The 15,247-nt window shown below is 38.9% G+C and overlaps 1 protein-coding gene across 7 annotated transcripts in view; it reads left to right on the plus strand.

Annotated features, from left to right (window-relative positions):
* Window positions 1–15,247, plus strand: part of KALRN (kalirin RhoGEF kinase) — a 4,346,166-nt gene that overhangs the window by 3,868,267 nt on the left and 462,652 nt on the right. For 5 of the 7 annotated variants that reach the window (XM_044074920.1, XM_044074923.1, XM_044074922.1 and 2 more), the window contains 2 exons: window positions 984–1,210; window positions 10,630–11,758. In XM_044074920.1, coding sequence (XP_043930855.1) covers window positions 984–1,210; window positions 10,630–10,881 — 479 coding nt within the window. In that variant the 3' untranslated portion in view covers window positions 10,882–11,758. Of the gene's footprint in view, window positions 1–983; window positions 1,211–10,629; window positions 11,759–15,247 lie in introns of those variants that run through there. The other 2 variants (XM_044074926.1, XM_044074921.1) reach the window with 2 other exon arrangements.

A 15,247-nucleotide genomic window follows, 5' to 3' on the forward strand; every position in this document is an offset into this window, starting at 1 on the left:
TTCCTGGATGTCACTTCTATGCCTTATGTTGTCAGTCCATCAGAAAGTAGATGTTTGTATGTACCACAGACATTAATAGGATACTGGTTTACCATAGGAATTGTAGTCAAGATGGAAAATACCATATTGCCTGCAGAATAAATACTTCTCAGGGTCTTGCCTTAAGTGATATGTGCCCTTACTCTGCCTCAAAAATGTATAGATGAAGCAGAAAATACCCAAAACAATGTGGCCAAAATGTTAAATGACATTCAGTTAGACACGTGAAAATGATTCCAGGAAATAAATGCACTATTCCCTGTGGGTAAAAAGAAACCATGGAATTACAACAAAAAAAAAGATTGAAATGCTTTAGTACGTCATCAAATGTTTTTTTTAAAGAATAGTTCTAGTAGGACTTAGGCAAATGTTATCGAAGACTCAGCGGGGAGAGTGGACGATCTGAAAGAGAATATTTGATACTGTTTTCTTTTTTGAAGAAGAAAATAACGACTGCTTCAGGCTGACCTATAAAGAAAGTGAGGAAATTTAAAATGATTACAGACTGTGAGTTAGCTTGTAACAGACATTAGGTCATTTTAATTTTATATTAAAGTGAATGCAAAGGATGCCGTGTGTCTTGAAATGTGCTTACGACGCACTGCAGCCAGGAGCATCAGAGAAGATAAGATGAATATAGGTAGGCTTTCTTTGAAAACGTCTTATCTTTTTTCTTTCTTTCTTTGAGGTTTAGTTGAACCATTTCATCCCCTTTCCACATTTCGCTGACACCTGGCTATAGGTGTGATACTTAACATATGCTCTGAGTTTGTTGCATTGTTTATTGTTTAGATCATCTGTCATTTCTCTTTTGATTGTTAAGTGTTTTAACGTAGCTTTTGTGTCATCTTTTTGTTAAGAAGAATAAACAAAACTATTTTAGTATGTGCATGTAGTAGATACAGCAATGTTGAAGGTTGTTTTAATCTTGACATTTTTGACAGCATTGCAGTCACCAATTGAGTACCATAAAAAAGAATCCAACTCAATGGTAGTGCCTAACCGGATATCACAGCTCAACAGCAAACCTCAGTCTCCTCCATCAGGGCCTGAAAAACAAGCAAGGCCTGGAAGTCATAATGCAGCTTTGCCACCTTTAACGATATCTACCTCCAGTAGCAGTCCAGGGTATGACCAATATCATCTCGGGGATAAATATGAGCCAGGCAAGGTATGTCATTGCATACATAGAATGATATCATGGCAAGGCATAAGATAATGCTGTAAAACTAGAAGACTGTAGAAATGTATTACACACATGGGTAAATAAAACACGTCAACAAAGTTTTGTAAAACATGAAGTCCTAATGGCGTTTTTGTTAACCATGCATTTCATTTACTTTATATTGTTGTTTCAAATTTTCCTTTGATTTTATTTATTTATTTTTTTATATCTTAATCAGTGTTTCATGACCTGTATAAACAATAAAGTTAATTAGTTGTGTATGATAGATGAAATAGAGACATAATTTTAAATAACTTACCTTTAGGGTTTTAAATATTAGTTAGCATGGCTCTCACAACATGAAACTCCCATCTTCAACATTTGACCCTAAGTCAGTCAAGTATACATCATATCCTGATTCTGAAATGCCCTGTGCTGTACATTAAGCATAAAATCTCATTTGAAATTAAATGCATGTGGAACATAAATCAATATATGTTTTCCATCCAATTAATAAAATATCTTCTGTGCACTGAGGAATAAAGCATTCTTCCATCTAGTACTGAACCTGTAGGGGGTTATGTACAGCTTTATTTATTTAAATTTTATTTAACAGGGGTAGAGTGCTGATCCATCTGGGAACAGTTAAAAAGATATTTAAGGGATGTAGAAAGTGTTCTTGGCAAAAAGATATAAGCCAATGGTGTAAAGGGAGTTCGGGAAATATTGTGACTATCCTGTTGAAGGAGCTGGTGAAAGCCTGCTTGTGAGAGATTTCCTAAAGCAAATGGAGTACTATTATCTACTGTTTTTTATAGGGAGTTCAGCCTGTGATTTGATTAACTAACCTGCAGATGTTTTCAGTTTGGTTACTCTGGATTTCTGAGTGTTTTGGAAATTCCTGTCTTTGTATCTTTTAGTGGCCTTTTTAGCCAGGTTCCGAATTTAAATAAACCTGTTTTTGTTTTCAGGTAATGGATCTCTTTTCCATTAGGCTGTGTCTCTAAGTTTAAATAAAGTCAGTAATTCCCAGGTTAGGCAGTGATTTTTGATCATGTGACTTTGAGAATCACATATTATGGACTTAAAGGAGCAGGTAACCCACAGTATTAGTAGCAAAATTCAGGTTTGGTTAAGTCATTGTTACAGATATTTTTGTGGAGGTTGTGAAGGAATGGAATGAATTTCGAAGTCTTTTTTTTTTTTTTTTTTCAGGGATGAGAAGGTGAAAAGAAATGATACAATGATCACTTGTGGAGGATGGGAAATGCAGAAAATAGTAGGGATGTTAATGACTGCTACACCAAGGAGTGAGGAATTACCCTAATCTGATTAAATAATTTTGAACAGAAGTTTTGTGATGGAGAATGGGGGGACAGAGGGAACCATACTTCCCAGACAAGTGGGAATCAGTCTGTACATCAGAAGACACGTGGGCAGTTAGGTGAACTATCAAAGTAAACATGAAAATATACAAGTTTCATTGATGACTTCTGTATATTAACCACACCACATTAACAGGAAAGATGCAGAATAAAACATAATCATTTTAAAGTGGTCACAAAAAGAAATAGTACCTGCTAACAAAGGCAGACTATTTTTAAGCCTTATCCAGCTGGGAGAAGAGGAAGTCTTAAGTTAGCTGGGAGAAGAGAAAGTCTTATGTTAGATGTTATGGTATGTCAAGGATAGGAGAATTGATTGACAAATGCAGGGTGAATTACATTGCCAGAGTTTACCAGAAACCATTTCCTGTCTTACTGGGCAATAATGCATTAAATTCACTAAATTAATAATGGAGGAAATTTATTTTATTTTATTTTTGCAAGTTTTAGCTGAAGAGGGTAAGCTTGTCCAATGTCAAAGTATAATTAAGGCAGTGTGGGGGCACAGAAAGGCAGAATCAAAGAAGAACTTTTAGAGTTCTAAGAATCTGACCCTGGAAGAACTGACAGCCCTCAAAATCACACTTCCGAATTGAAATCAGCAGTTGGATGAGAGGAAGGGCTAGATAAATGATGACAAGGCAGGTTTTTTTTTGGAAAAGATGGTCACAGCGTTGATACATTTGTGTTTTTGATATCATTGTAGATATCACAATGGACTGGAAGAGACCTCTAGTATATTAAAATGACTGATCCCCCCCTTTTATTCTAGTACTTCGGCCTTACTCTGAATAAGGAGCCTATGATCCAAGTTTACCCTCTTCCAACACTGTTACCATACTTTCATACAAAGTTCAAACCTTCAGAGTTTTCTACCATCGTATTTTCCATATTAGTTCTGATTCCTATTTGCTAATTGCCAGTCCATGTCGCATATTCTCTTAGGTTCATAGGTAGGTACTAGGCTATCGGCCCTAGGGCCTATACAAGCCCAGCCGAGAAAATTGTTTTCCTGTGCCACTGTTGAGCAGAGCCACAGAAGTGATCTCCCGTGCGAATTTCCTATTTCACATCCAATCATCAAGATTCTTCTTGAAGAGTACTAATGAGGAGCTTTGTTTGATATAGATAGTTAGTTTATTCCAGAGTATGGGAAGTCTCTGGGACAGGAGTCTATCCCTCCGACATGTTCTGTTTATTGTGGTGACAAGGTTTAAGTCCCTAGAGCATGTAGATTGGAAGGATTGGGACTTCTTTAAGTGGAGCATGTCCAACAGCTCTGGGTTTGACATAGCTTTGTATGTTAGGAAGAGATCACCTCTGAGTAGGCTATATGCGACGGAGTAAAGCTGGAGTTTTTTGAGACGGTCTGCATAGGGCATCTGTTTGAGGCTGGTAATCCTCTTTGTGAGGTATTTCTGTGGCCTTTCCAGTTGTTGTAGATGTCTTGTGAGGTACATACCAAAAGGGGCATTGTACTCTATAATGGGTCTAATGAGTAATGAGTAGAGGGGAACAATGACCTCTTTTTTTCTGGATGAGAAACCTTTTGTGATGAGGTGTGCCATGTAGAAGGATTTCCTGACTACTGTGGTGATGTGATTATCAAAGGAGAGACTACTGTCCACTTGTGTCCCAAGGTCTCTTATCACACTTTCAGTGTTAAGTATACAATCGCCTATGTTGTAGTTCATGGGTACAGAGTTTTTACCAAAGGGGATGACAATGCACTTTTTGGCATTGAGCTTGAGGCCATGGCTTTGACACCAGGCTTCTATCTCAGTGAGGCCCTTTTGTAGGATGTCCACATTGTTAGGAGTTTTGATTATGGCTCCTAGTTTGCAGTCATCTATGAACTTCTTTAGCCAAAGCCCTTCTGTGTTAGCCTGTACTTCAGAGATGTAGATACCAAACGGGAGAGGACCCAGGACTGAACCCTGAGGTACTCCACTTGTCACTGGTCTGAAGTCGGATTTGGAGTCTGCAACTTTCACAGTGTGGGTTCTGTCAGTGAGCCAGTTGGCAACCCAACTTATGACATAGGGAGTTATACCTAGTTTAGTGAGTTTATCTATAATTCCAGAGTGGGGTATGGTGTCGAAAACCTTGGCAAAATCTAGATAGGCTGTGTGAACCACCTTACCCTCGTCTACGGCTTTGGTGACTGCTTCAAAGAAGTCTGTCAGGTTTAGGAGACATGATCTGCCTTTTACAAACCCGAACTGGGTGGGGTCAAGAGTTTGAAGATTACCAATGTCTTTGTTTATAAGTTCCATGATGATGCATCCCATGGACTTGCAGACCAGGCTCATCAGGCTAATGGGGTGGTAGTTCCCAGGGTCCGTGGTGGCTCCCCCCTTGTGGAGTGGGATAACTGTCACTGTGCACCATTCAGCAGGCACAAATCCTGAGGTGAGGCTATGATTGAACATGGTACTTAGGTGGGGTGCCAGTTCGTTCTGTAGTTCATGTAGAACGCAGCCTGGGATGTTGTCTGGTCCCATAGATGCTGTGTTCTTTGGTTTTTACCTGTGCAACCGTGATTACAGAAACTTTGCATTCTTCCAGTATAGAGATGGGCTCTTTAGGGGGTGAGAGGGGGTAAAGTTAGTGCTGACCCTATCTGCCAGGATGTTGGTAATATCAGTTGGGTCTGTATACTTCGTGCCATTGTGCTGTAACTCAGAGCAGATCTGAGTGGTGCCATTGAGATTTTTGGCATAGCTATAGAATGCTTTGTGGTTGTCTTTAGAATCAGTGGCAATTTTGTAACTAGTTTTGAAGGATTTTATCAGGGATCGCAGCTTCTTACTGAGGCTGACCAGGGAGCTCCTCCACTCATGGGATTTTACTCTCTTTTGCAACAGTTTCTTCCTTCTGTTGTACAATTTGTTTATGGCAGGGGACCAACAGATTGACTTCCTTTTTATGGAGGATAGCATCTTGGTTCTGTTTGGGATAGCACGATCCATGCACTTGTGTAACTGCTTATAAAGTGCAATTGTGAAGGATTCAGTAGTCGTAACTGCATTGTCCATCTGCATGGGTGTCATGAAGTTCACCACGTCTATCTTAAGAAGCGTGAAGTTGGCTTCTGAGAAATTTTTTACCATGGTTTCCTTAATGGAGGGTGGGGGCAGGATGTGGATATCTAGGGTGATTAGCTTATGGTCGGATCGGACCAATGAGGTGTTGACTTCAGGTGTGGAACACCAGTCACTCATGTTGGTAATGACTAGATCTAGGATATTGTTGCCGCTGGTGAGGGTGTGGATAAGTTGATCCAGGGCATTGGAGTTTATGAATTCCAGTAAGCATGGAGAGAAGGAGTTGGAACATTAGCAGTTTTCCCAGTTAATGGTGGGGTAGTTGAAATTGGCCATTATTAGGGTGTTTGGTTGAATCCTAATATTTTCCAGTACATCAAGAAAAGAGGAATGTGAATCCTGAGGCATGGTGGGGGATCTGTAGCAAGCTGCAGTTTGGATTGCAGTTTTGCCCAGAGTTAGTTGCACTTGGATAACTTTGGATGCATTATTCTGAGCAACTAGCCTGGAGGTGTGGATATCCTTAATGAATATGGACACACCTCCGCCTTTGGTGTTCCGGTCCAGGTTACATGGCCAAAAAGTGTGGTATGAGTTATAGCCTGGTAGTGCAGGGGTGCTCTATGGAGCCTTGAGCCAGGTCTCAGTCACTGCACAATATTGATGTCCTCCATTTTAAGGAGTGCCTCGAGTGAATGCATTTTGAGATTTAGACTTATAGCATTGAGTAGCATCACCCTCAGTTTTTGCTTGCCTGTTCCTGTTATGGTGGTGAATTTGTCATTTGAACCTTGCCAAAAAAAGGCACTATAGTGCCGGCAAGAACCTTAGCCAGTATCTGTAATCCCACGGTCTGTCAACCATGTCATCCCAGGCAGACAGATACTGGATCCCTTTAGAATGACACCAGAAGCTTAGCCAATTGTTGAAGTCAATCATTTTGTCCTTGTACTGCAGTATCATTCTGGGTGATGGCAGAATGCTACTTAGAGCTAGGGTCGTACCTGCCTGGGCTACAAGATCGGAGAGCTCATCCATGTCTCTTTTCATGTAGTCCAGGGAGGTACATCTCAGGTCATTCACACCAACATAGACAATGACAGAGTCATATTTGTACTTGTTGTGGAGTGACCTGAGTGCGTGGGTTATGTAGCAGATCCTGGCACCCGGCAGGCAGCTGACAATAACCTTCTCCTTGTTTAGCCTGGTGAGTGGGACATCAGTGTGCCTGACTATAGAGTCACCTATAACTAGTGTGTTGGGTACGTTGCTTTGCCTTATTGGCTGTGGCTGAGTGGCACACTTAGTCTGCGGGCTATGTGTCATTTGGGTTGTGTTGGGGGGGGGTGGAGGTTGCTTGCATTTCTGCTTTGGAGGTCTCTGTTGCTTGAGCAGATTATTATTGAGAGCCTCCGTGAATGTTTTTGTGTTTCTATGTGTGTATTTTGGTGGTGTAAATTTAGTGAGACTATGTGATGAGTGTGGTGTGGTGCAAGTGTTTACTTTCTCCTCTTAACTGTCAAGTTCAGTCTTGGTTGGAGAGAGCTTTACCTCCAGTTTGGCTAGATAAGTGCATCTGTCACAGGTTGTAGTGTTGGGTGGTAGGAGGAGAGGGTTATCTGTGTACATGAGGCAATTTCTGCATTGCCCCAAAATGCCCAGATTCATCAGATAGACAGGAGAGAACACTGGGAGCTGACCCTTGGACATGCCTGAATAAAAAACTATTTTCCTCTAGATAAGTGAGGAAAGTGAGTACAACAGCTGTTTTTCTCTAAGCACGTGAGGAAAGTAAGTACCAAAACTGTTTTCCTCTAGGTAATGAGGAAGGTTGAGTGCTGTAGTAATTAGTAGCTTATTTAGTGCTTACAAGTTCTGAACAAGTGCTGATCACGAATACGCAAATTCAAGTGCTAAAACTACGAATCTGTATCTGGACTAAACTAGTTACAGGAAAGCGGGGAAACAAGTGCAAATGTGGGATTTTAAACAAGAAAGTTTAGAGATATGGAAAAACTGCCCAAATGGCCAATAACTACAATTTCTGGGCCAGAACCACTCCTTATCTGGTAGATAGATTACCTAGTGCTTACCACTCCCACTGATAAGCTAGAAGGCTTCCCTCCAACACAGAAAGCTTGGGGGGCTCAGAAGCTTACATACAGTCCTGGATACAGCAAATCTGAATCTGGACTACACTAGTTACAGGAAAGATAGGAAACAATTTTTTTTTATACAGAAAAGTAGCTAAAACAGCAGTAAAAACAATTCAAATGCAGTGCAAGCTAGCACACGAGTATGTAGCAATGTTAGACCACAGTTTACAAAAATGCAATTAAATTAAAAATTACTAAAAATAAATGCAGAAGGAGTCTATTGGGTAGAATGAGGTAAAGAGATGGGACTGGGGGGAGTGTCCCAGATCAAATCTACAGTGGGGGTGGGCAACTGCAAAAGCCTCCAAATTTAAACAACAAGACAGGAATAGGGAGGGTGCGTAGGGGAAAAACAACACCTTCAGCAGAGATCTGAAAAACTATACAGTGAAGAAAAAGCAACAGTGCACAACTCTGAAGTCAGCCAGCAATGATACAAAATTAGTCAAGCAACAATTAACAGTACACAACTCTGAAGTGCCAGAAAAATATATTCAGCTCTGTATATCTCCAGATAGTTTGAAGAGCACTCTGTCAGGACACAGGAAAGCTCCAGCAATGATAATGATTAATGGACTTAGGACTAATGAAGCTACCAATGTACTTCAAAATAGTATAGCAAATATAGCAAAGCAGTTGTTTTCATTCATTCTTCTAGCTGGATATTTGCTCCAGAATTGTGAGTGAGTGTGTTTTGACTTAATGCCATGCTTTACATGAAACTGAAGACTTAGGGTGAATAGTAAATATTAAGTAGGATCAGACTCTACTCTGCTTGCAATGGCAAACCTCTGAAAGAATGATCCCTATTTTCCCTGATTAAACTGCAAGTATAGTTTTCATGTGTACAGGAGCAGATCACAGCATTTAACAAATATAAACTAGAAGACAGAAAACATAGAAGCACCATGGCTTGGATTCACTGACTTGTAAAATAGATGGTAGGGATGCACTGCAAGAGAAAGACTTGGCTGCTGGGAGGGAGCTTGTTTGAATACTTGAGAGGAACAAAAGTTTTATCTATTTAAGAGTGATCTTCACTGGAATTAATGTTTTTAGTATTTTTTTATCCCCCCCTCTACACATTCGCTGTTTTGGAGTGTGTGCTACTACCCCTCGCTGTCTGATTCATTTACATTAATTATTTTTCTCGGTAGTACATTTTATATTAGTAGGGCTAATAGCACCATGACTGAGGACTGATCGAGCTGAAATCTCCTCCTTCTCCCCCCAGGCTAGTACATGAATACTTTACATAATGGTGGCAGTGTAGCATTAAATAACGGAAATTGTCCTCAGTATTCAAGACATGGACTCAGTATCCTATAGACTGTTAAGATGTGAACGGTGTCTGTCATACAAGGCATCATCTGATCCAGTACTGCACATCTGCAAGTCAAACAGCATCAGAAATACACGGTCTATGGATTGAAACCTCGTCTGCAACATCACCATATAATAATCACTTGGACTATGTAGCCTTCCCATTTCACTACCCATCTGCTGGTTATCCTCACTACCTATCTGCTGGTTAACCTGCATCCTACTTGACCAGCTACCAAATGCTTCACTCTCTCCTCATAAGATTCTTACGCCTCTTTAATGAGTTCTTATTCCTGTTTCATGAATTACTGAATTTCATTATTATTTCATCTATCTATTTCCTCAGACTCAAGAAGTCTGTTCCAGTCATCTGCAATCCTTTATGTGAAAACATACTTCCGAGCATTTCCCCGAGCTCTCTACATTTTACTTCACTCAGTGACAGAGTTTTATGAAGTCATCAAGTGGGCTGCCTATTGAGATGTCAACACTTGAAATGCTGAGAGCTGACACAGAAAAAAAAAAACAACTGGAACACCCAAAGGGCTACCTTAGTAAAAGAATACAAAGCCTAAACACTATGTCCTACATGGACCATGTCAAAGCCCTGTCACTAAGTAGCCTACAGACTGTTAAGATGTGAACAGTGTCTGTCATGCAAGGCATCCTGTGATCCAATACTGATGGATTTACTGCACATTTGCAAGTCAAACAGTATCAGAAATACTCTGTCTAGTCATCAAAGCCTCTTCTGCAACATCAACAGAAGGGTTTTGGAGGGACAGGTTCCGTATATCTCGCAGAGGATACTACTGCTCTGGAACAGATTTCCCATACACGTAAAATAAAACTCATCCCTGTCCATATTCAATCTCAACTTGGATCTGTGGATGGGAAACAGAAAATTATGTATGGCATCAAGGTTAATAGATGTATTAAAATGTCCAAACATAAGCCTATGATGTTTGTACAAAAAAGGGGAACTCTCAAAATCAGAGGCCAGGAGAAGAGCGAATTTCGAATATTGCTGTTCTATTATAAACTTCTTTTTTGCAGGAGGCAAGCCCCCCTTTTACCCCAAGAACTTATAAATACTAACTCCAAGATCACCATGCCTCAGAATAAAGGGAATATTGCTTGAAATGGCCATCTCAGACTTAGTATGGGTAAGTCTGTTTTTCAGCCATTCAGTTTCTGTCTTTCAGGACTCACTCTAGCGAGCCCCAACATTTCATATGGTTATCTATCAAGTGTGGTGCTTTTCAATCACAAGTCGTAAATTGTATAAATTATTTTTATTTGACAATTTATGTAAAGACATGGATGAATCTATTATTGTCAAATTTGTTTTGGTAAAATAAGAATGAAATTAAATATAAAATGTGTTGCCAGTAACATATGTCAGTGCTACATAATATGGAGTTTCTTTGAAGCCTAGAAGGGTTTGACAAACATTTTTGACTGTATTAAACAGTTCTTCCTTTGCTAATACTTTGTTGTTTATTGTTTTGCAGAATAGCATGGCGGGATGCAATGGGACATCATCTATGATTGTGACCCAGGACTATTTTGCATTAAAAGAGAATGAGATCAGCGTAAATCAGGGTGAGGTGGTTCAGGTCCTCACTGTCAACCAACAGAATATGTACCTGGTATACCGTTCAGCAAATGATCATTCTCCGGCAGCAGAAGGGTGGATTCCAGGCTACACACTGAGCCCCATCCCTAAAAACATTACAGACAGTAGCGATGGAAGCATAAAGTAAGTGCCATGTTGCTGGCTGCCCTGGGAGCAATTAATGGATTTTAGAAAGAAAAAAATAAATTAATAGACATGGTGAGTTTCCCTGCTGAAATTACCCACAAGGCCATGGAACAAACTCTGAATGCTGGATCTACAGCATGGAGAAGGCCATGTTGGACAGCCACTTTTTTTTTTGTTTTGTTTTTGTTTTTTGTTTTAACTTGTATAAATGACTTTTCAACAGTAAAAGCATGATTTTATGTTAACCTTTTATTATGCCAACATGGAGCTGACAAGACTGGACATTTCTTTCTGTTTTGTTAAGTTACTAATATATTTTTGGTTTTGACGCACATTTTGCAAAATGAAGGCTTTTAGGCCTTCCTCTCCACAAGGAGAGATCTCATGTTGTTGTCTATGGCAATTTATTTGTACAGCTTGTAATTTTTTTTGTTTCAAAGATATGTTGGCAGTACTGTAAGATATTTTTGTTTGCCAAGACCCTTTCCAGTACATTCCTGTATAAAGTATTTTGCACTATTTAAAAGAAAAAATTCATATTGATGAAGTCAGGTTGTGCAATATAATAATAGTCGCAATGTTCACCATTGTAATTGTAATGTAACTAATTTTAAATGTACTATTTTACATATGTAAAATAAATTTTCACCATGAGCATGTTTCAAACAGAAAAAAAAACAAACAATGGTAGAGCTACTCCTTTCTTAGAAAGTTGGTTCAGTTTATAGGATAAATATGTTTCACTATTTTTTCTGTTTATGGCATCCAAGCCTTAAACTGGCTTAAACATTGGGGTACCTCATCAGTATGAAAATAGATAAAAGAACATGGATTTATTATGGAGACATTAGAGCTTCAATTAAAAATACATTTTTGTATATCTGTTTCTTATGAGTCATTTGAAGAGATTTAATTAGAGATACTGCTGTACAGACAAGACACCATCTGCCCATATTCTTTTACAATGAAACCATTTATTAAAAGGTCTTCTAAAAGAAGTCTTTTTTTATACTGAGTTCTCAAATCACTTTGGAATTCCATATCTAACATGCTGTTACCTATCTGTAATTTTTGTATGGTACATGTTTGCAAAATATTGTTTCCCCAGCTTTTTAAGTACTAGATGATTATTGCTCTGCTGATGAAAAGCAGAATAATCATTAGATAAAACCATACAGCATTAAAATGCTTACATATTTCTAAGTGTGTGTGTGTGTGTGTGTGTGTGTGTGTGTGTGTGTGTGTGTGTGTGTGTGTGTGTGTGTGTGTGTACATGCTTACATCTGATCAGACATTCCCTTTGTAAGTGTCTCTGTCCTGACATGAAAGATCAAGCACGTCTGATCAGACATTCCCTTTGTAAGTGTCTCTGTCCTGACATGAAAGATCAAGCAAAGTGTTACCATTCTGGGATGTTTCCCTGGTATTATAAGCTATATCCTATAAGTCTTTAGAAGAGATGTGAGGTGTTTGAGATGTGCCACGTAAGGCCAATAGCTCAAAGGACAAGGTTGTTGCCATCCCCAGTACTTATGTGTAGCCCATACCCTAATGCCAAACAGATGAGTGAGGCCTTGGTGCCTGCCTCTGCTGACAAAGCTGTACTTATCTAATAAAATCTGTTAGTAGAACTCAGCCTAAAATCATACTGATATGAACAATCTGCATCGGTTCATTATGTCTTTGGCAAACTGTCGGCTTTCTAAGTAAATGAGTTAAGGTGGCTCAAGCTTTTTCAACTCTGAGAAGAGAATTCTTCCCCTGGTGTACGGGTGCATTTCTAGTAAATGAATCAGTCCTTTCTAAAAGCACCATATAACTTACTCCCACCCCAGCACAGAGATATCTTTAGGTCATAACAGGAAGATAAGGGTTACTGTATGTTGACAAACCACAGAAAGATAAGGTTCTAAAATCATGAGTCAGAATGCTGCATTCTGCAGAGTAACAAACCAAGATAATTAAAACTAAATTCACTAGCAGAATTTCTAAATAGTGCCCTCCCTTGGGGATAAAATTAGTAGTACATGAAGCTGTTCTTCAAGAGGGTTTAATATTGTGATAGACTCTGTATTAGAGTGATTTTTTATGAACGTATAATTTCTTTCTACTGCGAATCCATCTATATTGGTGATTTCAGTAGAATTATACTTTGAACCATTTTGTAATTTATTTAACCTTGACATTCAAACTGAACTGAAATAGCTTTTCTCTTTTCCAATCATGAACTGGTCAAAGTGTAGCAGATTTTCTTTCCACTTCTCTAATAAAAGTGTTGCAGGATTACAGGGATTCAGATGCTTTTTGAGATGAAGGGACAATATAGTTATGTGCTATAAGGCATCTTTATTCACAGATAGTATCCTGTCTGATCATGTTTTTATTTATTTACTTATGATGTTATCTTTTTTCCCTCGTTGTTCCAAAGGAACAGATTTGCAGTATTAATTATAGTAGATACAATTATGGTATTTTTCAAAGTATTTGTGTTATCCCTTTATATTTTTTATATCAGCTGCATATATAAAGGTAGCATAAAAACTGATAAAGGAAGGAAGGAATATGTGAAAGTGGTTCAAAATTTCAGAACTCCAAAAAAAAGTTTAGGAGTCACAACCTTCTAATGTGTAATTTCTTTCCCTTCATAGCTTTCATACCATTATATGTTCTATATTTGTTACATATTGCTATGAAACCTGAAGAGGGGAATGATAAATTTCAGAAATATTACCTCATATTTCTGCTAGATTATTTGTGAAAACTGCCCATCATCCACCCTCCAGGTGTCCCTTCCTAATTCCTTTACAAAATATCCACTTAAGGTTGTTCTTTTTAAAACAACTAGTTGCTTGATGTGTTTTGCCAGTAGCATTTTTGGGTAGAAATCCAGGATACAAATGAAAACCATATCACTAAAGAACACTTCATCAATTTATTGTAGAGGTTGCTCTAAGTGCAGCCCTGTATTTACTGAAAGAGATAGTTGTTAGCTGCAAACATGTGCAGTGAAGCATCATTCCTACCAAGCAGAACATCTTATAAGTGGCATAGACAACTTGTGACTTTTTACTGTTCAGAGCTTAGTGCCCAGTTTGTTATTTATCTATTTATCCATCCGTCTTTGATAATTGGAAAAGAGCCAGTAGGAAAAATGGCTTGTTTCTGTGGAATCCCAAGACATTTTATTTTTGAAAGAGACTTGCTGGACCTACAAAGCATCCAAAGGGAACTTGTGAAAATGAGGTCTACATCATAAATTATTAAAGCCAAATCACTGGAGTATAAACACTTGCCAAGTGAGGATATAATCAGAACTAGCAGGAGACATCATGCTTATCCTACCTAATCAACACAAAGTTGTCCTGGACCAGTCTGTATCTGTATTCTTCAGACTTCTCTGTATACCAACCTATAGTCTAAAGATGGTTAATTCTATGCATACTTCTCATGTGTGTTTTTTTTTTTTGTATGTGTTTTTAAACTTTCGAACTTCACCTGTCATTTTAGATATTTGCAGTTTTCAGTGAAGCAAAGTCTTTTCACAGCCACCCTAAAAGTGCCCCTATACCTACATCATTGTTTGTTCACTAATCCTTCCTCACTGCATATGGATCCATTTTACATTTAAATCACATTGCTAATGTTAAGGCTGCAATTGCAAACTCTGTTACCGGCCAGCAGAAAGCAATAATGAAACTCAGGTCCTGTTTTAAGAGGAGCACATAAAGTAATTTCCTGTATATTCCTGTTCAGATCACGTTGATCACTTGTTCAAAGTAAGATTCATAGGTGGCCCAGGCAGGTATGACCCTAGCCCTGAGTAGCATCCTGCCTTCTCCCAGAATTATACCACAGTATAAGGACAAATGATTGACTTCAACAATTGGCTAAGCTTCTGGTATCATTCAAAGGGGATCCAGTATCTGTCTGCCTGGGATGACATGATCGACAAACCACGATGCTTTGCCAGAGATAGTCTGCAACTGTCACTCCTGGGATTCAGGTTACTGCCTAAAGCTCTTGCCACCCCTATAGTGCCTTTTTTAGGCAAGGTACAAAGTACAAAACCACCACCGTAATAGATACAAGCATGCAAAATCTGAAGGTAATGCTACTCAATGCTAGAAGTCTAAACCTCAAAATGCACTCTCTCAAGGCACTCCTAAAAATGGAGAACATCAATATCTGTGCAGTAACTGAGACCTGGTTCAAGGCTTCAGAGAGCACCACTACAGTACTAGGCTACAACTGTTATCACACTTTTCAGCCATCAAACCAAGGCCGAAACACTAAAGGTGGAGGGAGTGTCCATATTCACCAAGATATTCACACGTCCAGGCTAGTTGCCCAACACAATGCATCTGAAA

The sequence above is a fragment of the Protopterus annectens genome, chromosome 6.part0, assembly GCF_019279795.1.
Source record: "Protopterus annectens isolate FY-2018-M chromosome 6.part0, PAN1.0, whole genome shotgun sequence".
Classification (NCBI taxonomy): domain Eukaryota; kingdom Metazoa; phylum Chordata; order Ceratodontiformes; family Protopteridae; genus Protopterus; species Protopterus annectens.